Below are 22568 nucleotides of genomic sequence, written 5' to 3'. Positions count from 1 at the left end.
ACTCAGTGTCTTTCCGCAACAGTATTACTCTCCACTGTTTGTATAATAATCCGCTTAAATATGTCTGGAAAAATGAATGCGTCTAGTGAAAGGCGTCCCGAATTTATATTTTCCTATATTTCAGTTTTATATGTTTATGTAGCTAAAAATATGTGGTTGAATTGAGTCCAAATCCTTTGTTACATAAATGTTTTGCAGTTGCCAACTCTTAGATTAAGTAATAATGGTACACGTTGTACCCACAGGTGTTATCTATAATCAGCGGCTAAAGCTACAATGTCGTGTAATTCAAGATAACGCGGCTTAAGCTGGGAGAATTACACACATGTTATCTTACCAGAGTAAGTATAGATGAGGCTTTATTTGATAATGCAAACATTTAAACGCAGAAATTGTAGTATTGTGAGAGCCAGACACTGTGGAAAGTGGGGCCACAATTTCTAAATACGAGCTTCGTGTTACAAATAATTTCGCGGAGTCATGCTGCGAAGATTAAGTTTTGAACAACCGACCGGTAGATGGAAACGTTTTGTAGACAAAAAGTTATTTGGAGTAGTAGTTTCGTGTGTGCTCCCACTGACTTTTGAGGCGGAATTGCAAAAACGTAAGCGAGACAGTAGAAGAATCCGCTCTAATCCACTTCAGTTAACTGAGAAAACGAATTTCAATAAAACATTTCTTATCACAAGACCGCCACAAACTTAAATACGCCATAAGAAAGAATTCATCGCACGGGAAGTGGCAATGGATATCAAAAAAATTATGATAGTTGTTTTTTTGCGTCGGCGTCGTGCCAATACTTTCGCCGGTTCTTTCAAAAATTCTATGTGATTTTCAAAATTTTTACCCACTTGTGGTTGTAATTGCTTAATAAGATCAGTTTTTTAATTCTGACGATGTCACAATAACTAAATCTGCACGATAATTGCTGCCGCCACTTCCATCCAGCGACAAAAATGGTGGAGGTGCCAGGCAAAAGCGTCCACCACTCTCTCCTCTCAACTAATGGTGCAATTTATCTTGTTGTTATCAGAAAAGTGTGAACAACAATCGTTTTATTGAATCGAAAAAATTGCCATGTCGAAAAAACAGTTTCCTGCTGCTCCCTGCGTTTTTCCCTCAGGTCCTGTAAGCGCCTGCGCCATTTCTTAGTATGGATTTTCCTTGCAGCCAGTGGATGCTGGCAAAGCATGGCCGAAGGTCCTGATCATGCCGGCAATTTCACTCTTCTAAAATGGTGAGTCATATGATTGTTTGCAAGATTTGATTTGTATGTGGTTTTGTTATCAACGGTAGTGGTTATAATTTTTTTAACTAATACTGTAATAGTAGTATGTTATGCCGAAGGTGGAGGAAATTATGGTTCATTTGTAGTGAAATAAATGATTAGTACACACCTTTTTCAAAATTATGGTATGTAAGAGGGTTTAATTATATTTTTTGTTAATTTGGTCAGGTGGCGCTGAATTTTAAGGGGTGGTTTTTAGGATTTCTGCTGAGGTTTTTAAGTTTTAGAATCGATAAACTTTTGCTGAATTAAGCGATTTTGGTGATTTTATTCGGTTTACAATAAAAATTTATAGTTTGCTTTTGCTACTCACTATACTTTTATCGTGATTTGACAGTTTTGTCAATTTGACTTGTATTGTGTTCAGGCCATGCTCAGTATGTATACTACACATGCTAATTTCAACAACCAATTTCATTCCCATCTTTAGTTTTTATCATCTGCGGTTAGTTGCATTATATTCAGATGTTGTGACATAATGGAAGTAAATAAACACAGTCGAAGGACACGTTTTAGCACATGTTCTTAGAGTGGTACCACTTTATCGGAAGTCCAACAAACAATTTTAATGAACTCGTTTTGTTTATGCACGAATTATTTTTTGTTACAATTGAAATTATCCAAAATAGAGCATCGCTAATTTAACACTTATCTTGGTAATTGGGATTTTATTTATAAATATAGTTGATTAACTGAGTTGGTTGCAAACTATTGATAACATGAAAAAGTGATCATCATTAAATTTAGTGTTAGACGATCTGTACATTTGTCGTGTTTGAATTCAATTTAAAATGGAAAAGTGTGATTTTCGTGGAAAAGAAAAGTTTTGAAATAACTGAGTGATAAAAGTAAGTTTGATTTGGTGTATGTAGTACTTTACAAATGTTGAGAAAATATCGAAAAACTTTTGGCGAAGACAATTAACTTTCAACCGCCTCGACTTTTATTTATTTCAGTAGTTTATCGTCGTTCGCTATACATAGATTGACTGCAAATCTATAAAAGTTATGGAACAAATGGTGTTCTAGTCATTTAAGTAAATAAGAAGATATCATATCTATCTTATCATTCGCTCTATAGATTTTCCAAATAATTTGCAGTTGATGTGTGATTGTTCATTTTGAAATAGCGTACGTGTAATTAAATACTCGTCTGTACTAAAACTCTACTTTTGCGAGTCGTTAAGGTACGTATCGACTCTAATTTTAAGCAGTGTCCGTGGATTCTGTAGTAAAAAGTGAGCACTAGTTGGAATAAAATTGTCTGTAAGTGAAGACTGTACACGTGTTTGAAAGCTTATCACTTTATGTAATTTACGACGTGTTTTTAATTATTTGCCTTCTTTTGATTAGTTGTTCGCTCCTTCATTTTAGTCAAACCTCCTTAAACTATTGACATGGTCATAAAAATACTCTAAAAGACATTTTGGGCCGTTTAAAATAGAACCAAGGTTAGATTAGGTCAGGTCAGACTTCATTTATTTAGATAAATACTCACAGATGGAATACTTTGATTACTTTTCTCGTCATGTTTAAAAAATGCAATAAAAGAGCTGTTATGATACGGGCGGAAAATCGTAAAAAATGTAGGAGGAAATGTTTGTTTGCAAGCGGGGCGAGAACTCATCTTCTTTCTATATGATTTGATACTGTATCGTACATGAAGAGTTTTACGTTTTAGGTCATGGTAATGACGATAAATTTCTTCTTATCTATCGATTCTTGAAAATTTCGTCAATACAACAAAGGTTTCAGGTTGGACCATCTTGAACAACAAAAATAAAATGATGAAAACATTCTGGCGACTTTTTTGGACCAGCAGCTTTGAAAATGAAATTTTATATAAAATTAATATTAAATCGAAATTAAATGAATTATTTAAAATTAATAAGGATAATAAGAATTCATACACAGGTACATCAATTAATTTTATAACTATAGAGGAAAATAACAACTAATCACAAAATTACTATGACAAAATTCAGACCATGATTTCTTTTATTCTGTTTTGTACATTTTATGGTTTTAATTTATCAGTCAACATCCAATGAATTGTTTTCTTTGAATATGATTTAATTAGTCCTGAAATGTATCCAATAAACAGCAGTTTTGGACATCTAGCCAATGAAGAAATAGTCACGATCGAATTGGTTGCTTGAGTGCGTTTTTTGTCACAAAAATCACCTTGATAACGATAGTGCTAGCTAATGAAATGAATGAATACTTTTTTAGTGTTAATCCGATTTCACCGTCTCCATTTTGTGTGAAGAAGGGGCGGACCTTTAAATACAATTACTTAAAATTTGTCGTTTTTGTAATTTGTAATTGGGTGCGATTAATAAACATGTCAAAAGGAGTAACCTTGCGAAATTTCGTTACCGTGACATTAAAAGTACGAGAATTATATTTTTTAAATCTTCAAAATATTTGGTTTCCCCAAAAATAAAAGTTTATCGCCGCAAAATTAACGCAAAATCGAATTACTAATTTAAAAAATGGCTTTAAAAAAATTCAAACCAAGTTAACAGGACTTTAATTTGATAGAGCACTTATTACAGGACAATTCGAAAATGCACATTAAACTTTTGCAACAGCATTCTGCAATCCTTTCAGAACTAACAGTTTCATTAACTAATTTGACACAAATGTGGCAAAAAATTACTAAGTAAGAAGTCAGAAATTTAATTGGCTGTATACCACGAAGACCCCCTGTCTAGGGGTAAAACCTCGACGTAAAAATCACAGGGATTACCACTTTTGCTTTTTTTGCAAATTTTTGCAAGTGTTAATTTTTTGGAAACAGTTCGATTTCAAATTGTCAAAATTTCTTTAATAAACATGTATTAGGGATCAGTTTAGGGAAAAAAAACTTAATTTATTTAAAAAAAATGCGTTAATTTACGGCGCAATGCATTTTGTAATACCCTTATTAATTAATACCCATTTGTTTTAAAAACGGCATTTATGTTTCTACGCATAAACTTGCTGCAAACTTGGGCGATTGGCGGTTTTTCCAACACATTTTCTGCGAATGGGGCCGATAAATTTTATCAGAGATTACGCATTACCTAGAAAACTATTAAGTTTGATTTTTTAGATGGGGATTCTTCATACAAATCGTGTTAAAAGATAACATTCACTCAATCGAAAATACATTATTGATCGAGTTTTCTATTAAATTTAAGTCGATACTGTTTCTTTTGTGAACAATTCAGCGTTAATGTCAAGCCGAGTGGGTATTATCTGAAGTTTTGGTGGGTATCAATACTTGACAGCTCACTGTAGTGTTTTATATTAGAATGGTACAAGATAAGCACCTGCTTCGATAGATAAGTGTATTGATTTTGTTAAAATAGCGAGACATTTAGATCCGCGAAGTGAAACACTTTTTAACTTTAATTAAGTTAGTCTAGACGTAAATTCGGCGAAATTCCCTCATACATAAGTCATTGCCTCTAATTAGCTAAATGCGCACCCCTTGTTTACATGTTAATACCAGCAATGCAAATTGAAAAAGTAAAGTACAGTTTCTGGTTAATATTGACATTGCATCTTGTTGATATGTCTCACATCGCTGGCAGTATCGTTTTACATACGCCCCTGAATCTTTCAATGTTTCCCATTTCGTGCATTAACTTAATCTTTTTTATTAGATAATGATGGAGTGTCCATGAAGATGCCTCCGCGACTCTCTGCTCGCCGGCTATGCCTTGTAATCTTCTTTTTTGGAGGTGTGACACTCTTGGTGACTTTACATCACCGTTTAACATGGGCATCGACAAAATCAAGGCTTCCACCAACTGTGGAAGAAGACGGTGAAGAATTTATTCCAACAACTTTAGTTCCTGCACCTGTAGTCGAAGAGCATGTCACAGAACACGTTGCGAGAAAAGTGGAGAAAGCGTGGTTCTTTCAAGAGGGCACGCTTTTTCCAGAAGCTAATAAAGGACTTCCGAGATTATTCCCCGATCAAAGTGATGGTGGGGATAGAGTAACCGATCAGCTTATGTATGTTCCAGAAGATTACAAAGGTCAGTGTCACTACATCTTTCAGGATTTCTTCCCATTATTCCATCCCTTCCCATTCTTTTTTATATCCTTTTTATGAATCTGATTTCCTAGCTTCTTTGATAGGTTGCGTAATTTCAATTAACGTGATTGTTGTGGCTGTTGCAGGATTTGACAGCCCGGAAAAAGTAATACTTGCCTACAACGGTCTGGGCACCTGGGGTCAAAAATCGGGCTCCGGCAGCTTCCACGGATGTCCCGTAAATCGTTGTAGTTTGACCGACGATCGCAGCAGAGCCAGTGATGCGGATGCCATCTTATACAAAGATCACTTCATTCATCCCTCAGTGCCCAGACCTTTAAATCAAGTATGGATAATGTACTTTTTGGAATGCCCCTATCACACTCAAAGTATTAAGTTCCATGACGTTATTAATTGGACAGCTACGTATCGAAGAGACAGTGATTTGGTCGCTCCGTACGAAAGATGGACGTATTTTGATCCTGAGGTAACGAAACTAATTCTAACTTCTGTGAAACAAAGTTTTTGTTTTAGGTCCGTCAGAAAGTACAGAACCGCGACTATAGCGCCAATAAAACAAAAAAAGTAGCTTGGTTCGTATCGAACTGTGGTGCGCGTAATGGGAGACTAGCCTATGCACGCGAGCTTTCTAAATACATCTCAGTGGATATCTATGGTAGTTGTGGACCCCTAAAATGTCCCCGTTCCGATAAAAAATGTTTCGAACTGTTAGATCGAGACTATAAATTTTACTTAGCATTCGAAAATTCCAATTGTCGTGATTACATTACCGAAAAATTCTATGTGAATGGTTTAGGACAGAACGTCCTGCCTATCGTCATGGGTGCTCGGCCCGAAGACTATCAAAGAAGTGCTCCAGAAGGTTCTTATATTCATGTAGATGAATTCGCTAGTCCTGCGGAATTAGCTACATACTTAGATAGACTGGATAAGGATAATACGTTGTACAATTCCTATTTCAAATGGAAAGGAACAGGAGAGTTCATCAATACGTTTTTTTGGTGTAGACTTTGTGCTATGTTGCATGCACCTAGAGTACATAGACATTACGAAGATGTGAATGATTGGTGGAGAGGACCGGGAGTCTGTTCTGCCAAGTCTTGGAGAAACGCCGATTTTGCGTAGACGCACATAGTGTTTATTACATGCCGAGTCAGTTCGTTGTTGTTTTGTTGTACAAATGTAAGTTATTAGTGGATTATTAAGTTTTTATTACATTCAATTTCTACTTATTTGATGCCCACTATTCACGATTTTCTTACATAATCTAAAAAAACTGCACCGCTATTCAAAACCGAAATAATTATTGATAAGAATACGGTATGATGTAAATCCCCGTCTTGAATTAACAGGATATTATATTCAAACGCATTATCACCTCTATAGATATGATAATAAGGTCAAGGAATTTTATTCGGATATTGACGTTGAAAGTGACTTAAAAGACTATAAGAGTTATTGATTAGGTTTAATTTTGTCCGTGTTGAAAGCACGAAAATATGAATTTCTATTTTTGGCACTAATCGAAAAGTTCACGGATTATCGTCTGCCAGAAAATTGTATAATAATCTAATTGAAAAATCGATACATTAATTCATGAATGAATTCTTATTAGAATCCTTTTGATACGTGAAGTTTCTGAGATTGTTCCTATCGGATTATTAGATTTCAGCTTCTTAAATTCTTAATTTAGTCAAGAAAAAAAATTATTGACAAAGTCAGATTTAAATAAAATTGCCATTACGGGAACTGATGAAATGAGAACTTAGAAACTTTAAATGTTACACCTTGAAAAAGTAAAAAATGCAACAACAAAAATAATTATGTTATTTTTTTCATGTTTATCGTTAGAGACAGATGTACATTTTAACAAGTCATCATTGGTTTTGTCGAAATGTTATATTCAAAGAAAAAAAAATTTTCAAAAATGTCTGTTTTCGCTGTTTTCTTCACTGCGAATTAAAAAGTAGACACAAGATGACAATGTAAATAATTTGCGGATCTAGTTATCTACGTAGGCGGTTGTTATATAACAATTAAATAAGTAAAACTCAAAAAAATTTTCGCGATGAAATTTTGGTAAACATATAAAGTCTATTCCGGCATTAAAATCTCCAAATCGGCTGTCAAGAGCTAATTTTTTTTAGTGAAAAGTCTTTAGTCTAAAGTAGAATCCAAGAGTCTTTGAAGTCAATAACATTTACAATTCAAGATCATTTAACTAACTTCAATGTTTGGTTGCTGTTATTTTCCATTTGCTAACAAAAAGGAAAAGAACAAAAATTGTATTTTGAATTTTTAACGTAAAATCGCATTTTATTTTCGTAGTTTTATTGTTTTTTTTTTATAAATATAATTGTTAATTTTCAAAAGCGAGAAAAAAATGAATTTATTATTTTTCTTGAGAACAACTCTTACAAATGAAATTTATATCCTTTAAAAGAAAGCCAAATTCCAACTATATTAACAAAAAAATCAAATAAATATGACTTTTGTAAAATTTTGTTACACAGTGTAATCAAAGACACACCGAACTCTTTGTTAAATAATTTATTAACTTCAATGGCAGTAAGGGAAAGCAAGTAAATAAACATAATAACTCATCAATTTTTGTGAAGACCCAGCAATCTAGCAAAAATTAACAATTCTTAAAATATTTCCTACTTTTAGCCACCGAAACACGAAATAACGAACACATTGATGTGTATTATGATATGGTTAGTATGATTATACTGTAACAACATGATAGACAAGCAATTACAACTAATTGATATGATAAAATGATATGGTTAGCGATGATCAGCAGGTGGTGGTGGTTGATTGACTCTACCTGGAGTATCTTGATTCAACTGTGACGCTGTGACACTTCTAGTTTGTAACGTCGAAGTAGGAGGTTCATCAAGCAGTTGTCTCAGTCTTTGCAATTGTGCCTCCAACTGCCTGTTGTGATCCTCCAGGATTTGCATTCTGGCTTCCAAGCGCCCTTTGTGTTGTCGCAGCAATCGCGCTTCTGCTAAAACGTCGTGCTGAGGTTGTGGTGGATGAGGTGTTGCTCCTCTTTGTAGTTGTTCGTATTCTTGACGTAGAGCCGCATTCTCCACTTCTAGTTCACGGATCATTTCTTGAAGCTCCGCTCTTTGTTCTTCGTCAATTACCAACATGAGTTGACCAGGACTCGCTGGACCTCCTTCCATAGTTTGACAGTAATCAGCGATTAGACGGTGTTCATCCTCTGGAGATGCTGCTCGTAATTCAACTTCCGCCAAACGACTCGCGTAGATTTCCAGTCGCGAGTGCATGTCGTTGTGTTGAGGTGACGCCACTGGACTTTCCAATTCGTCTCCTTCCAATACTGATCTCACGGGTAAATACCCCATTCTGGGGTGCTTCATAAAGTATCTCTTGCTTTTAAATTTATTCTTTAAAGCTTTTGTGAAGTCCCTCATATCTTCGACGGAAGTGGTAGTAGCACAATACTCGTGCATTGGATGGGACAATTTGTGCCCTTTGGTTAGCCGTCCGGCAAAAAAACACGACTGGCACATATCGAAATTGAAGCATTTCAAGCATCGGTAGCGGAGACCTACAATTGGGTATTGTTTGCAACTGTTACATTTAGCTTGATGCTTGGCAGTTTCAGCAGCGGCTAATCTGTGAAGTACAGGCAACCAAACCAACGATTGTGGTTCTTGTTTCAACCAAGCTAGAAAGTGTGTAGCTTCTAATTCTTCTCTTTCTCCTAAACAACTACGAACACTGGGCTCTATGTTTGATCCACCAAAAGCAGCAACTTCTCCCAGTTGTCGAGGAACTTGCAAAACATCATGCAGAAGAAGGCCGAGTTTTCTCTGATCAGCCTTCTGTTGAGGATCTGCTATCAAGCGGAACAAATAACGATACTTGTCTTCTAAGTGACCTTTACTTAGAAGAGTTAGTCCAACCTACAACACTTCAATTAGCAAGCACTTTTCAAGAAAACGTAAGTTTGTACCTTAAAACTAAGAACTCTTAGCTGTCCTGTCCGTTGACTATCGTAAACATTCAACAACCAATTTAACGCTAAATCAACACACAATGGAACATCGATTAAAGCAGGTTGTTGTACAGCAGCAGTTCCAAAAATTGCTCTTAACACTAAAACCATGTCGGCAACATCCAACAACTTATCGTTTTGCCCCCTCAATCCGTGTAAATCAAAAGCTTCAGAAGCTGAAGTAATTCCAACCAAATCTAAGCATATTTTTTTTTGAATCGTTCGTAATTTTAACGCCGTTCGATAAGCAGAGAATCGTACTTCGTTTAGTTGAAGGAGAGAGGATGCTAGCTCTAACATTTGGGGATGATCCCAATGCGTCGTTTCGGTGCTGTGGTTTATATAATATGGGACTTTGTTTGGGGTGGTTGAACGCTCCCATGGAGGTTGTACGCTCGATGGGCCGGGCGAAATTTCCCCTAAAAAAGCGATAGTAAGCTGTTATATCAGATTGTCCATTTCTATTGTAAAAACGCACATCTGCACATCTTTTTGTGGAAATTTTATGCAGTTATCGGTAGTTCCATCAAAACAAAAATTACGATATTTTCTGTTCCGTTTCCTGCCAATAAAGGCAACTTGCATTCTAGCAACTCTAATATAATAATTTAGTTCTTTGTTATCGCATGGCAATTTTAAGTTCATATTTCTACATAAAATATTACGTATTGCAAAATAATATGTAATTGCAAAATAAATAATCGAGAAATGTTTATCACTTGAATCAGACATTATAATTTGCAGAAATATTTCCCTGGCGTTTAAGTGCGGTTACAAAATGAAATTCTGAAGCAAATATGTTGCTGAAAATTTTAATAACCTGTGGCGCGAAATTTAAAAGTTGAAGCATCCTTTCCAATAAAATTCTTGTTTTTTTTTTTAAATACGATATAACAGGAAATGTTGAAATACCTACGCCTAAAGTACCTCCTTTTGAACATCTTCACGATAACTACACCCACGTCGCAGTTTGATTGTACGTGTCTTCGTTGCAGTCAAATTATGTAAACTGCAGTCTGATTTAACACCTGTAAATTACCTCAACTTGAAGTTACTGTATTGAATACGTGCGCACTCGCTCGTTAAAAGAGTAGGCAATGTCACTAATTCACACTCTTCTCGCACAAAATAATTTGATCACATGACAATGTGAAAGTTTCCATCTAAAGCCATTTTTTTCAAATCTATCTAAACATTCACGTAAGGTCAACAACATTTTTAATTTGCATCTATGTGGGATGTCTGTCGTAAAGATTTCCATATTTAAATTTCCTCATTCTGTTTGTTGTGGTTGTGTTAATAATACTCACCTTGTGTTGTACTAGTCAGTTGCTCTCTTCTTTCCCTTATAGCCGCCTGTAGCGCCCTACATCTCGCGCTGCAGTCTTCTAGTTGTGTCGCTAAATTATTAGGTAATGCGTTCCCTAACGACGCTGCTTGAATGCGCCCTTCTTCCAGAGATCTTTGTAACTGCGGCAACTGTGTTTCTAAGTTGCGTAAACTTGCTAACAGTTCTCTAGCTTCGGCGGCACTTCTAGGTCCACTCCAGCTTAACGTGGCTCTTTCTAAGCGGGAGACCGCCGCTGACGCTTCTTCAAGGTTGAGTGTTAATTGCTTCAGTTTCTTTAATAAAAAAATTAACACTTAACTTTGATCACCAGGATACTTACAATAGTGTTCTGCTCAAATCTAGCGGCTAATTGATCGGACTTATCAATCAATGCGTTCCATTTATCAGAGAGTTTCACAAGCTCTCTCCTCAAATTACGTGCTAGTTCTCCAGAAGGGTCCCCTGCAACGAATTGTCTTGCGCTTCTCAAACTTGCTTCAACTAGAGGTCTCTTGTCTTCCAACTGCTGGCGGAAAGCGCGGTGGTCGTCTTGGCGAGCTGCCAACCCCAATTCTGTATCTTTTCTAATGACCCACTCTGTTAACTCGCGTAAAGACAATAAAAGCGCGCTCCAGTAATCAGCGTTGTGTTCTAAACGGTTTCTAAGATCCGAAGTCCTCGTTTTTAAGGCCTGCCATCGCCTTTCCATTTCGTCTCCTTTTAGTTGTAACATCAGAGCGTCTTCAGGAGCCATCGAACCGAGAAGAGCTAAATTTGAGGATCTAAGAGCCGCATGAGTGGGTGCTTGTCTTTCAATGTCGGCTTGTAATTCTTTCAGTTGGTGTGCGGCCCGACGAGATTCTACGTCTCCTTCTAGGGTTTCCACGACGGATTCGGCTTCGCTGAGCCATGCCAAGAATTTGTCAAGAGAGCGGTCCAGGTTCTGGAGGGAGCTTAAGGCTGAGTGTAGGAGTTTGCCTCTGTTGATGACGCATGCATCCAGGCGGTAATAGTGTTGGTTTATGTACTCTGCAGCCTAAAAATCAACCCAATAAAAGAAAATTGATCTGCTAATGAACGCACCTTTTTGTAGCGACTAGTGTCCTCATGTTGGTGTGCAGTGATCAGTCTTTGAGTGAGTTGTTGAAAAGATTCAATTTGTGCTTTAAATTGATGTAGTTCAGCATGCAGTCCCTTCTGTTCCCTGAGTTGGACGTCGAGGACATCAGCCGTGTGCCCCACAGCTGCCATGGATGCCAAACGAGATTCCATTCTTTGAAGCCATGCCTCGAGCTCCAACCTCTTCTGTTCAAAGCTTTCTTCTTTTTTCTGCATTTTGATAATTTAGGCGAATGGGCGGATGTCACATGTTGGTTATTAAGACAGATTGACTTACAGAGGCCATTTTTTCAGCCTCTTATGTAGTTTTCATACAGATCAATGTTTATAGCGGTGAGGGTTGATGACCGCGCACCTGTTTCCCTGTCATAACACTCCCTGTCACGCTTCTAAGAAATAATCAATACCACTTCAACTGGGTTTCAACTTCTTGTAAGATTTGCCTTTGACTTTTGTTGACCCACATCATTTAATTGAGTCGAATTGTCACAATCACCAGAAAAAATCGAAGTGACAATTGTTTACACCAAGTTTTAGGAGTGGAACGAGCAGAGCTTCGCGTATTTAGTTTTTACTTAGTTTAAAGCACTTTAAATCAAATTTTCAATTTTATATCTTTGTTTTTTCACGGATTACGAAGAAAAATCGTAAAATATTTTAGGTTATGACGTTACGGAAATTTAGGGTTATGTAAACTAACGTAAAGCCGCGTTTACACGAGTCAAGGGGTTGCAAATGCTAAAGTCGCTGGGCCAAGTCGCTTTTTTTCCAAAAAGCTGTGGCAGATTACTTGCGTGTGTTTCAAAAACCGGTTTTGGAAGTTTCAGATTATGTTAACCCAAAATTAATAAGCTAGTTTTAGTGAAATGAACCTTTAATTCGATTATAAGTTTTTTCAGATTATCTTCGGTAATCGTTTTAAATATGTTTATTGGAACTGTATTAAATGGATTAAAACGTTTTTTGGTATTTTTGTTTGTTTTATTTAAAATTTAAGATAAAACCAGCAAAAAGTAAAGTTATAAATGTCGAAAATGTTAGTTTCTAGGAGAGTAAACTGGTAAAAATTAATTAATTTGAATAAATTTGCCTAACCTTTAATTTATTTGTATTTATTAAGTGGTAATAAACAGACTTTTCTTATTTTCTTGGAACCCCAAAACTTTTTAGTACCCTCGGGCCAAACTGTTTGAGGCTCACTGACATTTCATCCACCTTTTTCATTTACGTCAAATTTCCTACCTACTTGTTATTGTTTGAGGTTATGTGTACTTTACCAGTCTCTCACCTTCTGACGTGTAAAATAATAAATTTTTATAGTTAAATCCTTAATCTACGTTCACACTAATCCACGTTTTCGCAAATCAGTCTGACTTCACCAGTAATGAGCATCGCTGCTTGTTATCCAGTTGTTTTTTATTGTTAATGTCCCAAAAAATGGACGAAGACCTAGTCAGCTTAAATTCCAACGATGTTAAACAAGAAAACAGTGTCACGAGTAAAAAGGAGAAAGTGAATGATGTTGATAGTCACAGGACTGGATTGGCAAATGTTCGAGCCATTATCTTCCTTCTGTTGTGGTACTTTTTTAGTGGGTGTACTTTATTTTTGAATAAGTACATTCTGACTTACCTCAATGGAAACCCAACTATGCTAGGTAAAGTTTATTGTAATCACTACTTTGATATTAATTTCAAGAAATAGGTGCTTGTCAGATGATGATGACTGCCACTTGTGGATTTATACAGTTGTATTTTCCTTGTGGGATGTATAAACCTTCTCAAAGGTTAAGTAAACCACCTGGATTTTATAGGCACATGGTTTTAGTAGGATGCACAAGGTTAACACTCAGTGGAGAAGTGGATCTAGTAGTACTAATGATTTTTTCCAGATTTTTAACGGTAGTTTTGGGTTTAGTTGCTCTGAATTATGTAGCTGTGAGTTTTACAGAGACCATCAAAAGTTCAGCACCTTTATTCACTGTGCTCATTTCTAGGTTCTTGTTAGGTAAATTTGAATTCAACTGTCGTCTTTTTGTAAAACATTAATTTTCAGGTGAACAAACAGGACTTTATGTAAACTTGAGTCTATTACCTGTGATGTCAGGTTTAGCATTGTGTTCAATTAATGAAATTAGTTTTGAAATTAGAGGATTCCTAGCTGCAATGGCAACAAACTTAACAGAGTGTATCCAGAATGTCTACTCAAAAATGTTGATATCTGGAGACAAATTTAAATACACGTAAATCCCTGTAACTATTTTTCCATGTTTTATGAATGATTTTAGACCAGCAGAACTGCAATTTTACACCAGCATTGCAAGCGTAGTTATCCAAGTTCCAGCAACTTTGTTCCTAGTGGATTTAAATCCTAGCAAATCTTTTGATTTGAACATAATTTTTTATTTCATGTTGAATGGAATTTTTTTTCACTTTCAAAGCATCACAGCATACGTCTTAATGGATTACATAAGTCCAGTTACGCATAGGTAAAACAACACTTGTGTTGACTTTTAATACGATTTTTTTCTAGCGTTGCAAACACGGCTAAGAGGGCTTTTTTGATATGGCTATCGGTAATAATGTTTGGTAATCAAGTTACGTTACTGAGTGCTGTGGGAACCATAACTGTGATAGCTGGAGTTTTTATGTACATTAAAGCTCAAGAATATGATGACAGGTTGAGTTCTGTTAATTTAATTCAAAGAAAAGTGCGTGCAATTTAGGGAAATTCTCAAATTCAGGAGTTCAAGTGTGATCTGCTCATGTCAATTTAGAGCGACAGCTCCAGCAAACTGTTTGCAACCAGAATCAATGAAAGTTTTTGTTTTTTAACTAAAATTATTACGCGTTATTAGATTAGATAATCTCGTTCTAATTTAACAACTTTTCGGAAGTTGAGACTTACTGGGTGTAAACAGTTTGGACTTGGAGTAGATTGCGTAGTTATTATTTGATTATTTTATTTATTCTAATTTATTTTAACGTGATGGTTGTGTGTACTTGCAATAGGTGAGATGTTGTGAACATTCCACATTCCGTGTTTCCAGTCATAAAATGAAGAAAATGTATATAGTGTAACTACTTTTATACTGTAAATTGTTTATAAATACCAACAATTAAATTATTGTTTTATAAAACGATTTTTTGTTTTTTTTTTTAAGTGTAATAATGTGTTTTTATTAATCGTACTTTATGTATCAAGAATAAGAACGCAAAATACAGTTAAAATTATTTGCGAATGTGAAACTGCAAAACGCTTAAGTGACGTTTTGGAGGAGAGAAAATCTTTTTTAGGAAAGATTACTAATTGGGAATGAGTAAATAAAATATTGTTCTTTAAATTATTTACACTTTATTTACGTCTTTCTAATAAAATACGAATAGGCAATTCAATTTATCGTCATGATACAGTTTCCAACAGTATGAGTGCGACATTTATGCACTCGGAATTACCTAGCGTGTACATAATTTTGGCACTTGGGGGCCGCTATGAAATCTCTTAATTATCATTTATTCTACAACAATCTTAAGCTCAAGTAATTAATATGAACCTAACCAAGCGAATAACGTTTGCATGTATAAAACAGTCGCATTTTTAAAATGCCGACCAAGAAATTTGCAACAATGTTTCCAGAAAATAAATAATATTATTTAAATATAAAAATTATTCAAACAATGACGATAGGATATTCTAATCATAATTATTCTATTATAACTGAAAACCAAAATTCTTGTAAAATTTGATGGTGCTGGTTTTCAATTATTCAGCCTTAATGGTGAGCGCCAGCTTTTGCCGCTAACCTTCTTCTTCCGGCAAGTAATTTGTTCAATCCTCGTGGTTCTTCAGTTGTACTAGAAGCAGGTTGAGGGGCTTCCGTTTCTTCACTTACTTCCACTTCACTAGTAGCTTCGGTACTTACAGCTTCTTGTGGAGCTTCGCTTGAGGAAGCTTCAGTGGTTTGACCAGGTCTTCGTCTAGCAATGAGCGGGTTAACACGTCTTACTTGAACGGGACTGCTGGCTGCAGCTTTAGGTTTCGCTTGGACATTAATTCTGTGTTTGTTTCTTAACCGACTAAGAGGACTGTTGTCTACAGGAGCAGGTGACGACTCAGGCTCCTAAAGAACGTTTTTTAATACACACACAACTGAAGCACTAAAACTTACTTTTTCTTCAGAGTTTTCGGGGGTTTCACTTTTGGGTTCTTCATCACCGGTTACATGGTCTTCCGCAGGTTCTTCAGTGGTTGTGGTGGTGCTTTGTCCAGGTCGGCCTCTAGTCAAGTTGATACGAGGTCCTGGTCTTAAAGCGGGTCTGACTCCAGAACCAGCTTGAATTCTTCTGGTTCTGGCTGTGGTACTGCTAGTTTCAGAACTGGCACTGTCTTCATTTTGGGCTCCTTCGCCTTCAGGAGCTGCTGTTGTGCTGCGACCTCGAGTTCGGAGATTAAAGTTAGAACGTGGTCTAGTCAAGGAGGGTCTTGCCGCAGGAGCTGAAGTACTGCTACCACCTTCTTCATGAGCTTCAGACGGTGCTGCAGTTGTACGAGTTCTTGATCTTGTCGCTCCAAATCTACCACGACTTAGAGTTGGCTGAAAATACTTTTATAACATTTTGTTGATTTTTAAAAGATAAAATTTTACCCTTGAGTGACTGACTGGTTTTGATTCTTCTTTGGCTGCTTCCGGCTCAGTTGCTGGCTCTGTTGTTGTTCTTGCTCCTGGTCTGTGTCGTCCTCCGAAACTTGGTCGACTAAATTTGCTCTTTGGCTTGGTTTCAGTGTGTGTAGCTTCAGTGGTCGGAGCTGAAGCATGCGTTGTTTTTCTTCCGCGACCCTTAAATCGTCCTCGTCCAATAGCCGCTTCTGTTGTCGTAGTTGTAGTAGGTGCTGGTGTTGTTGTTGTCGTAGTAGTCGTAGTCGTAGTTGGAGTCGTCGTTTCAATGATCTGCTCAGTTGTTGGTTCCAATGTTGTCGCTTCATCTTCAGTATCAGTACTGTTTTCTTCACTGCCCAAGTCTCCATCTTCTCCGGATAGTTTTTGAGTTCCTTGAAGAATTGCGTAGAGATCGAGGGCTACTTTGTCCATGGCTGACATTACTGTAGTTCCAGTATCGTCAGAAGTTTCAGTAACCGTTTCTTCTTTTTTGGGCTCTGCGGCTTTATCGCTGATGGGTTCCTACAAATTAGGCATTTAATGGAAAATCTTAAGAAGTGTTAATAAGAATGATAGAGTAGAGAGAGTAAATTGAAACTAGTAATTACAGGCGGATCGACGCTTTCATTGGGCGTTGCTCCTAAGAAACGTACCGGTCCAGCTGGAAGATCTGTAGGGAAAGACGGACTGCTTCCAGATGGTTCAGAGCTTGGGTGGGTATTAAAAGAAGCATTGTCTACTAAATCGAGGGACGGTCTTCTAACGTTGGTTCGTGTGCGTCCTCTGGTGCCCTAGAAATGAGAAAAATTATTGATTTACTTTCTATTTTTTTTGTTTCGAGGTAAATCTTTAACCTGAGTTTCGTCGGAAATATTATCGGCTTCAGTCGCAGCACTAGGTGCAGCCTCAGTAGTTGGCCTTCCTCTTCCTCGACCTCGTGTGGCCTTTGCTTCCTCTTCCGGCAAAGGTGTAGTGTTGAGATTTCTACTTCTTGGTGGGAATCTAGTATTAGCCGGCAATCGTTCCTCGCCAACTTCTTCTTCTCCAAGTTGACGTCCTCTTGTTTTACCTCGCGATGAAGGAACGACCTCGTTAGCTTCAGGTGCTGCACTGGTTCTTTCAACATTACCACGTGTTTTAGTAGATGTTGAGCCACGTGCTGGCCCATCATGGGCGTTGGAAACCTTCTTATCATCTTCATCTTCATCGTAGTAGTAATAAACGTATTCATACTCATACTCTTGCCCATTGGGGGCTTTTTTTATCTGAATCCTCGATCTTTGTTTCTCACTTCCACTTGCAACAAGAGGGATGTCATCATCAATTTGCTTCGGAACCGCCGCTCCCGTGGTAAGAACAGGTCTAGTACTGGTCACTTCAACAAACTCCTGCTTGGCTTCTTTCTTCGTTCTTTTATTCCCACCACGTCTCGCTTTCGTCGTTCTTTTTGGAGCTTGAGTTGTACTAGTTTTCAGCTCCGTTTTATACTTCTCTAAGAGTTTTTGAACGTCGAGTTTAATAGCTCCTGCTGGAGCAGGTGCAGGAGCGTCAGCCGGATTGGCTTCTCTTTTATGATGTTTAGTTTTAGCAGGAATTTTTTCTTCAGGTTCGTCATGGTTTAAAGCGTAGGTTAGCGATGGGGGCAGTTTGTGAGCTGTTTCGAAAGGACGTTCTTCACTGGTGTGCTTGTCTTTTCTTGCGATAGGTCGGGCACCGGAACCTGATGATTGGACGAAGACGTATTCTTCGCCAGGTTTAGGTTGTGTGATTATGTCTTCTGCTGGACGGGGGAAGGCGTGGGTTGCCACGGATAGGCCGAAAAGTCTGCAAAAAAGGAGAAAATGCGTTATTTTAATTAATTTTATTATTTTCATTGAATGAAGAGTGAGCAAACGAACGTGTGTCTGAACTTGACAATAAAACGTCAAATAATTGATAGATATCGGGGAATGACAGACATCCAGACATACGTTTACAGAGTAACAGCTAACTCAATTAACAATTCAATTGATCATTCTGTAGTTAATTAATGTTTTGCAAATTTATTGTAATAAAGACTTCGTTTCATAAACAGAGATTTAGTACTTATTGAAATGTTTATCTAATATTATTACGTAATTTTTTCACGCTCTTATTCTTCAACTTGCACAGTTCTCACAAAAGAATTCCACGGTGCGTAAGCTCGAAATTAACTTACATTACCGTTTATTATACTTAATTAAAAACACACGACACATTTAAATGGTAATTTGAATGAAGAATGTAATTAACAAAATAATGGGCAATAGATACCAATAACATCATTATTTGATTAGTTTTAAATGTAACTACATAGAAAATGTACGGAGAAACTTATCTATTTTGAAATGGATACTCAATTTCTGAAATGTTAGAATATTTGAATGATGAGTCATTGAAGAGAGAAATTATTGTGTTATGTCCATAAATTAGTCCCGAAAACTGTATAATTGGCGATATTCAACAAGTTTTTGGACACAGTGTTGTAAATATTTGCTAAGTAAATGTAGGAATTTTGTTAATTAAAGAAGTGCTACTTTGAAAGAATTTCTGGATATTACGAGAACTTGTTTGCATCAGAAAATATGTTAAGAGCATTGTTAAACAGAAATGTTGAAAGAATTGTTAAATAAATATAAAATGTGTTTTGTGCCTATAAAATTTCAATTCTTTGTCTACTACTAATTATGGACAAAACAACTGATTTATATTCATCTGACCGTTTTGTTTTTGCAAACAGTTCTGTCTTAAGATGTCTGATTTGATATACATAAGAAAGTCTGTCATGGAATAGCAATGTTTTCGTGAATACATTGAAGAAGACGTGTTACCAAACCCTGGCTAAATAAAGAATGTTAATTAACAAGAAGAATGGCATTTAACTAGTCTGTGGTTAAATAACGATTTTAAAATGTCAGCTAAGAATTTGAAGACTTGTAATTGGATAAAAATGTTTTCTTTATCCTTCTTAATCTGAACGAAGACCTTCAAACTCGGAAGGAATGTACAGAAATGGCTGTAGTTTAATAAATTATAATCGATATATTGTAGGTTGACAAAAAGTGTGGATAATTTGATACTATTAAAAATAGTCGTGCAAATAGAGGTCAATGTTTACTACTATCACCGATTGTATTTACACAGGTATTTGTTGGTAAAAGGTTAGAAAACTTGGAATTTTGGAAATTCGAAAATTTCTAGGCTGATTTCAATAACATGCTTTACTAAAATACTTTCTACTTAATTTAAAATTTATGATAAACCTCCCCTGGGCGGACTTTTCATTTTACAAGCCAACAAAATGTATAAATCACGTAATTTACCGTACCAAACTCTCACTTGATATCAATTCCGAATTTACTTTCCTCTTCATCTCAGTTTTCTGCGTGATGAATTATTAAACTAGTCATAAATTGTCTCCATAAGTCGTCGTTACTTAAATAGAATTTATTTCATCTCCCTGACATTAACGCAGGTTACTTGTACCATAAATTCAAATTGTTAAATCTAAAATCTTGTACTCGGTAAATACAAAGAAGTCCCATCGTTGCATAACAAGAAGTATGATTAAATGTGATTTTATCCATGTGCATTACGCGATAACTTTCTAATTATATTAATAAATAAATTAAGATGACGTTCAATTGGTTTTGTCGTTACATTCGTTAATGTCATGGAAGAAAGTTAGATAAATTTTCAGGAAAAAACTTGACTAAGATCAAAATAAGGAATTAAAATCCAATCACTTTCATTGTCAATGGGCAGTGGCGTCGGTGCCATTGACATACAATCCCCATTGGGTTGGGCAGAAGAGAGTGAAAGATGGAGAAATTTGTTGATCAAGGTCAGGTGACGACCTTCCGGCAAAAGAAGAAAGTTGCAGCCCCCAAATTGTCGAGACAGTTTTGTCATTTTTGAATTGAATAAGAATTTTTCTAGTCTGATTGTTGGCAACAATTCCTTTCCGTGAGAATGCAGTAATAATAAGTCTTCATTTTCTAAGTATTTAACCCTGCACTGTTTAATTAGGTCTATTCATGATTTGTAGCGCCAATGCAAGAAACGCACTATTAATTTACTCTCTTGAGATGATCCTTATTGTGTTTAATTTCTCTCGAAGTGTGTAAGTAGAGTACACTTTTTCCTGCAAATATTTAAATCCTGCAACATTTTTCGGATACCTGCAAATTTTTCAATTGACCTAATTTCGAGCTTTTTCTCACGGCTCGTGTTACGATTGCAGATTTTTCAGTTGCAAAAGAGTCAATATTACAATGTAATAATGTGGTTGCAAAGTACAAAAAGATAACCGCATTCGACCACTTTCCCTGCTGAAAGATGTCTAAGACCAAAGTACTTATTAATGCTGCTCAAGCGGTAAAAGTAAAAACCTTGAGTTACTAAAGTTCAACTGCACACATCTAACGGGGCAAAAGGATCATAAATTTTAATGACGATGCTGTGAACATTATGTTATATAAATGTTAAATGCAAAAAACTTGATTCGTTTAATTTATTACCGGTATTTTACGTGTATGTGTAAACATCATTGTTTGTGTCTTTACATATTCAAATGTTGAGTTTGACTTGCCAAAGAGTGAAAACGCCGAGTTCCGGATCGAGAGAATAGAAAAAACTTGATTTTATAAAGTGTTGGTTGCAAAGTTATGCAAAATATTTAAGCTATTTTAATACTGTTACAACTGTAACTTTGAGTTCAACAGTTAGATTCCATATTTGATAAGGCTACCAATCAAATCAAACTTTTTTTTAGCATATTTTTCAATTTCTTGTTTGTAATTCCTATCAAATGGGGCTTTGTAGCTTGAAATCTGTTGGCAACACTGCGAATTATAGCGAAGCCTCTCTTAGATAGGTTGAGGTTAAACATTAATTGCCATGAAATGTCATTGTTGACATGATCGTCGTGACAGCTCAAATGTCAAACACCAAAGACGACAGAACTACCAACTCATTTAAAATTCCAAAGGCTGCTAAGACTGTGTTATAAGACATAAAGATTTGTGTTTATGCTGATTTTTTTCTGATTTATTTCTGTCTTCACCGGTAACCATTTTGGCTAGAAGAAAAGCTATTTGATCAAACGGAAAAATCTTAATTTTTGCACGCGAATAAGCGTAATTTTCGCCCGGGAAAACGGATTCCAGACGACACAATCAAGTTTTTGTATGTTCGAAACTTGTTTACAAAACTGTGTTGTCAATTTTCTCTGCTTCTTTGATCTCATCTTAACCGATCGCTTAATAACATATTTTATTATTCTTCTGACGGCTACAATAATTGGCTAATATCTATTGCCCAACAAAGAAATCAATACCGGCTTGATTAATTTTTTATTATGTAAACCATTGCAAAAATTCGATCTCATCAAATTTAAAATTGCGGATCTTATTTTACAGATTTTTATGTAATTTAAACAGAATTAGAAACGAAAATGTTGCAACGACACAATAAAAAACACTTAACCCAGATTAGCGATTGATTTTAATATTTTTTTAATCGTATCCTTTCTCGTTGTAAAAGACTTACCGACACCAGATGGTAATTAAACTAGCACAGTTTCGTGCAATACTGTACGCGTGAACATTCAAAAATTTCACTTAGAATGTTCTTAATTGTATATTGAAATGACAACGTGGACAACACAATTTTCGTTACGTGTTTGAGCATATTGTTACGCCACGACTTTCTTAGATTTGTAATTTAGAATAAATATGACTTACACCAGTAATGTGATCCTTGCCATTTTCAGTGTAGGGATCTTTATAGGGGGAGAGATATTTTTGAATTAAGGGCGGCAGGATTTGCCGCTCCGAGCTGCACTAAGCACACTATGTCACTATACAGAGCCAGAATCTCACTTACACACTACGCCACATGCCCAACAAACACCACACACAACTCCGCCAGGGCAACTTTCGCTGTTGAGACCCCGAGTAACCAGCAAGCTACTGTTAAACTGCCTTTTATAAGCGCTCTCTTTAACCTGAAACGTCCAAAACACGTCCCTGGACATCTTTCTGCAAGAAACCGGACCTATCTCACAAGTTCG

At 36.2% G+C, this 22568-nt stretch overlaps 4 protein-coding genes across 10 annotated transcripts; 2 read left to right on the top strand and 2 right to left on the bottom strand.

The window, feature by feature from the left end:
• The first annotated feature begins 223 nt into the window (after positions 1-223).
• Positions 224-6555, top strand: FucTA (glycoprotein 3-alpha-L-fucosyltransferase A). Of its 6 annotated transcripts, none has more exons than XM_088035990.1 (5): positions 224-341; positions 1171-1237; positions 4941-5318; positions 5464-5804; positions 5852-6555. In XM_088035990.1, the coding sequence occupies exons 3-5, from the start codon at positions 4958-4960 to the stop codon at positions 6461-6463; spliced, it is 1314 nt and encodes a 437-aa protein (XP_087892116.1). In that variant the 5' UTR covers positions 224-341; positions 1171-1237; positions 4941-4957; the 3' UTR covers positions 6464-6555. The 6 variants fall into 6 exon arrangements, with proteins under 6 accessions (XP_087892116.1, XP_087892115.1, XP_087892114.1 ...); XM_088035989.1 differs by having other exon boundaries at positions 1034-1237; XM_088035988.1 differs by lacking the exon at positions 224-341 and having other exon boundaries at positions 514-1237.
• A 1318-nt stretch (positions 6556-7873) lies between these two features.
• On the bottom strand, positions 7874-12540 carry Dys (Dystrophin). The gene is made up of 5 exons (XM_088035984.1): positions 11785-12540; positions 11042-11737; positions 10682-10994; positions 9330-9790; positions 7874-9279 (listed from the first exon to the last, which is right to left on the bottom strand). Exons 1-5 carry the CDS (start codon positions 12034-12036, stop codon positions 8128-8130), a joined length of 2874 nt encoding a protein of 957 aa, XP_087892110.1. The 5' UTR covers positions 12037-12540; the 3' UTR covers positions 7874-8127.
• Positions 12541-12967: 427 nt separating this feature from the next.
• On the top strand, positions 12968-14962 carry LOC148175173 (solute carrier family 35 member E2A-like). Its single transcript, XM_088035995.1, has 6 exons — positions 12968-13477; positions 13525-13660; positions 13712-13827; positions 13876-14062; positions 14108-14308; positions 14353-14962. Exons 1-6 carry the CDS (start codon positions 13246-13248, stop codon positions 14543-14545), a joined length of 1065 nt encoding a protein of 354 aa, XP_087892121.1. The 5' UTR covers positions 12968-13245; the 3' UTR covers positions 14546-14962.
• Positions 14963-15151: 189 nt separating this feature from the next.
• On the bottom strand, positions 15152-22475 carry LOC148175172 (uncharacterized). 2 transcript variants are annotated; one of them, XM_088035985.1, is made up of 6 exons: positions 22240-22475; positions 17332-18301; positions 17086-17268; positions 16466-16999; positions 15989-16414; positions 15152-15940 (listed from the first exon to the last, which is right to left on the bottom strand). In XM_088035985.1, exons 1-6 carry the CDS (start codon positions 22260-22262, stop codon positions 15593-15595), a joined length of 2484 nt encoding a protein of 827 aa, XP_087892111.1. In that variant the 5' UTR covers positions 22263-22475; the 3' UTR covers positions 15152-15592. The 2 variants fall into 2 exon arrangements, with proteins under 2 accessions (XP_087892111.1, XP_087892112.1); XM_088035986.1 differs by having other exon boundaries at positions 17131-17268.
• Positions 22476-22568: the final 93 nt, after the last annotated feature.

This window comes from Gnatocerus cornutus, chromosome 5, assembly GCF_029298725.1.
Source record: "Gnatocerus cornutus isolate USDA-ARS CGAHR chromosome 5, icGnaCorn1.1, whole genome shotgun sequence".
Lineage (NCBI taxonomy): Eukaryota > Metazoa > Arthropoda > Insecta > Coleoptera > Tenebrionidae > Gnatocerus > Gnatocerus cornutus.
This window is presented reverse-complemented; position numbering and strand designations above follow the sequence as displayed.

Bases quoted from the DNA above. Each gene is read 5' to 3' on its own strand.
- FucTA (XM_088035990.1), top strand. From the start codon at position 4,958: ATGAAGATGCCTCCGCGACTCTCTGCTCGCCGGCTATGCCTTGTAATC. The intron at 5,319-5,463 runs GTCAGTGTCACT...TGGCTGTTGCAG, and splicing joins TGTTCCAGAAGATTACAAAG to GATTTGACAGCCCGGAAAAA. The intron at 5,805-5,851 runs GTAACGAAACTA...TTTTTGTTTTAG, and splicing joins GGACGTATTTTGATCCTGAG to GTCCGTCAGAAAGTACAGAA.
- Dys (XM_088035984.1), bottom strand. From the start codon at position 12,036: ATGCAGAAAAAAGAAGAAAGCTTTGAACAGAAGAGGTTGGAGCTCGAG. The intron at 10,995-11,041 runs GTAAGTATCCTG...TTTTTATTAAAG, and splicing joins GATTTGAGCAGAACACTATT to AAACTGAAGCAATTAACACT. The intron at 9,280-9,329 runs GTACAAACTTAC...GAAGTGTTGTAG, and splicing joins TAAGAGTTCTTAGTTTTAAG to GTTGGACTAACTCTTCTAAG.
- LOC148175173 (XM_088035995.1), top strand. From the start codon at position 13,246: ATGTCCCAAAAAATGGACGAAGACCTAGTCAGCTTAAATTCCAACGAT. The intron at 13,478-13,524 runs GTAAAGTTTATT...TTCAAGAAATAG, and splicing joins TGGAAACCCAACTATGCTAG to GTGCTTGTCAGATGATGATG. The intron at 14,063-14,107 runs GTAAATCCCTGT...GAATGATTTTAG, and splicing joins GGAGACAAATTTAAATACAC to ACCAGCAGAACTGCAATTTT.
- LOC148175172 (XM_088035985.1), bottom strand. From the start codon at position 22,262: ATGGCAAGGATCACATTACTGGT. The intron at 18,302-22,239 runs GTAAGTCATATT...CCTTTTTTGCAG, and splicing joins GCAAGGATCACATTACTGGT to ACTTTTCGGCCTATCCGTGG. The intron at 16,415-16,465 runs GTAAAATTTTAT...AAGTATTTTCAG, and splicing joins AACCAGTCAGTCACTCAAGG to CCAACTCTAAGTCGTGGTAG.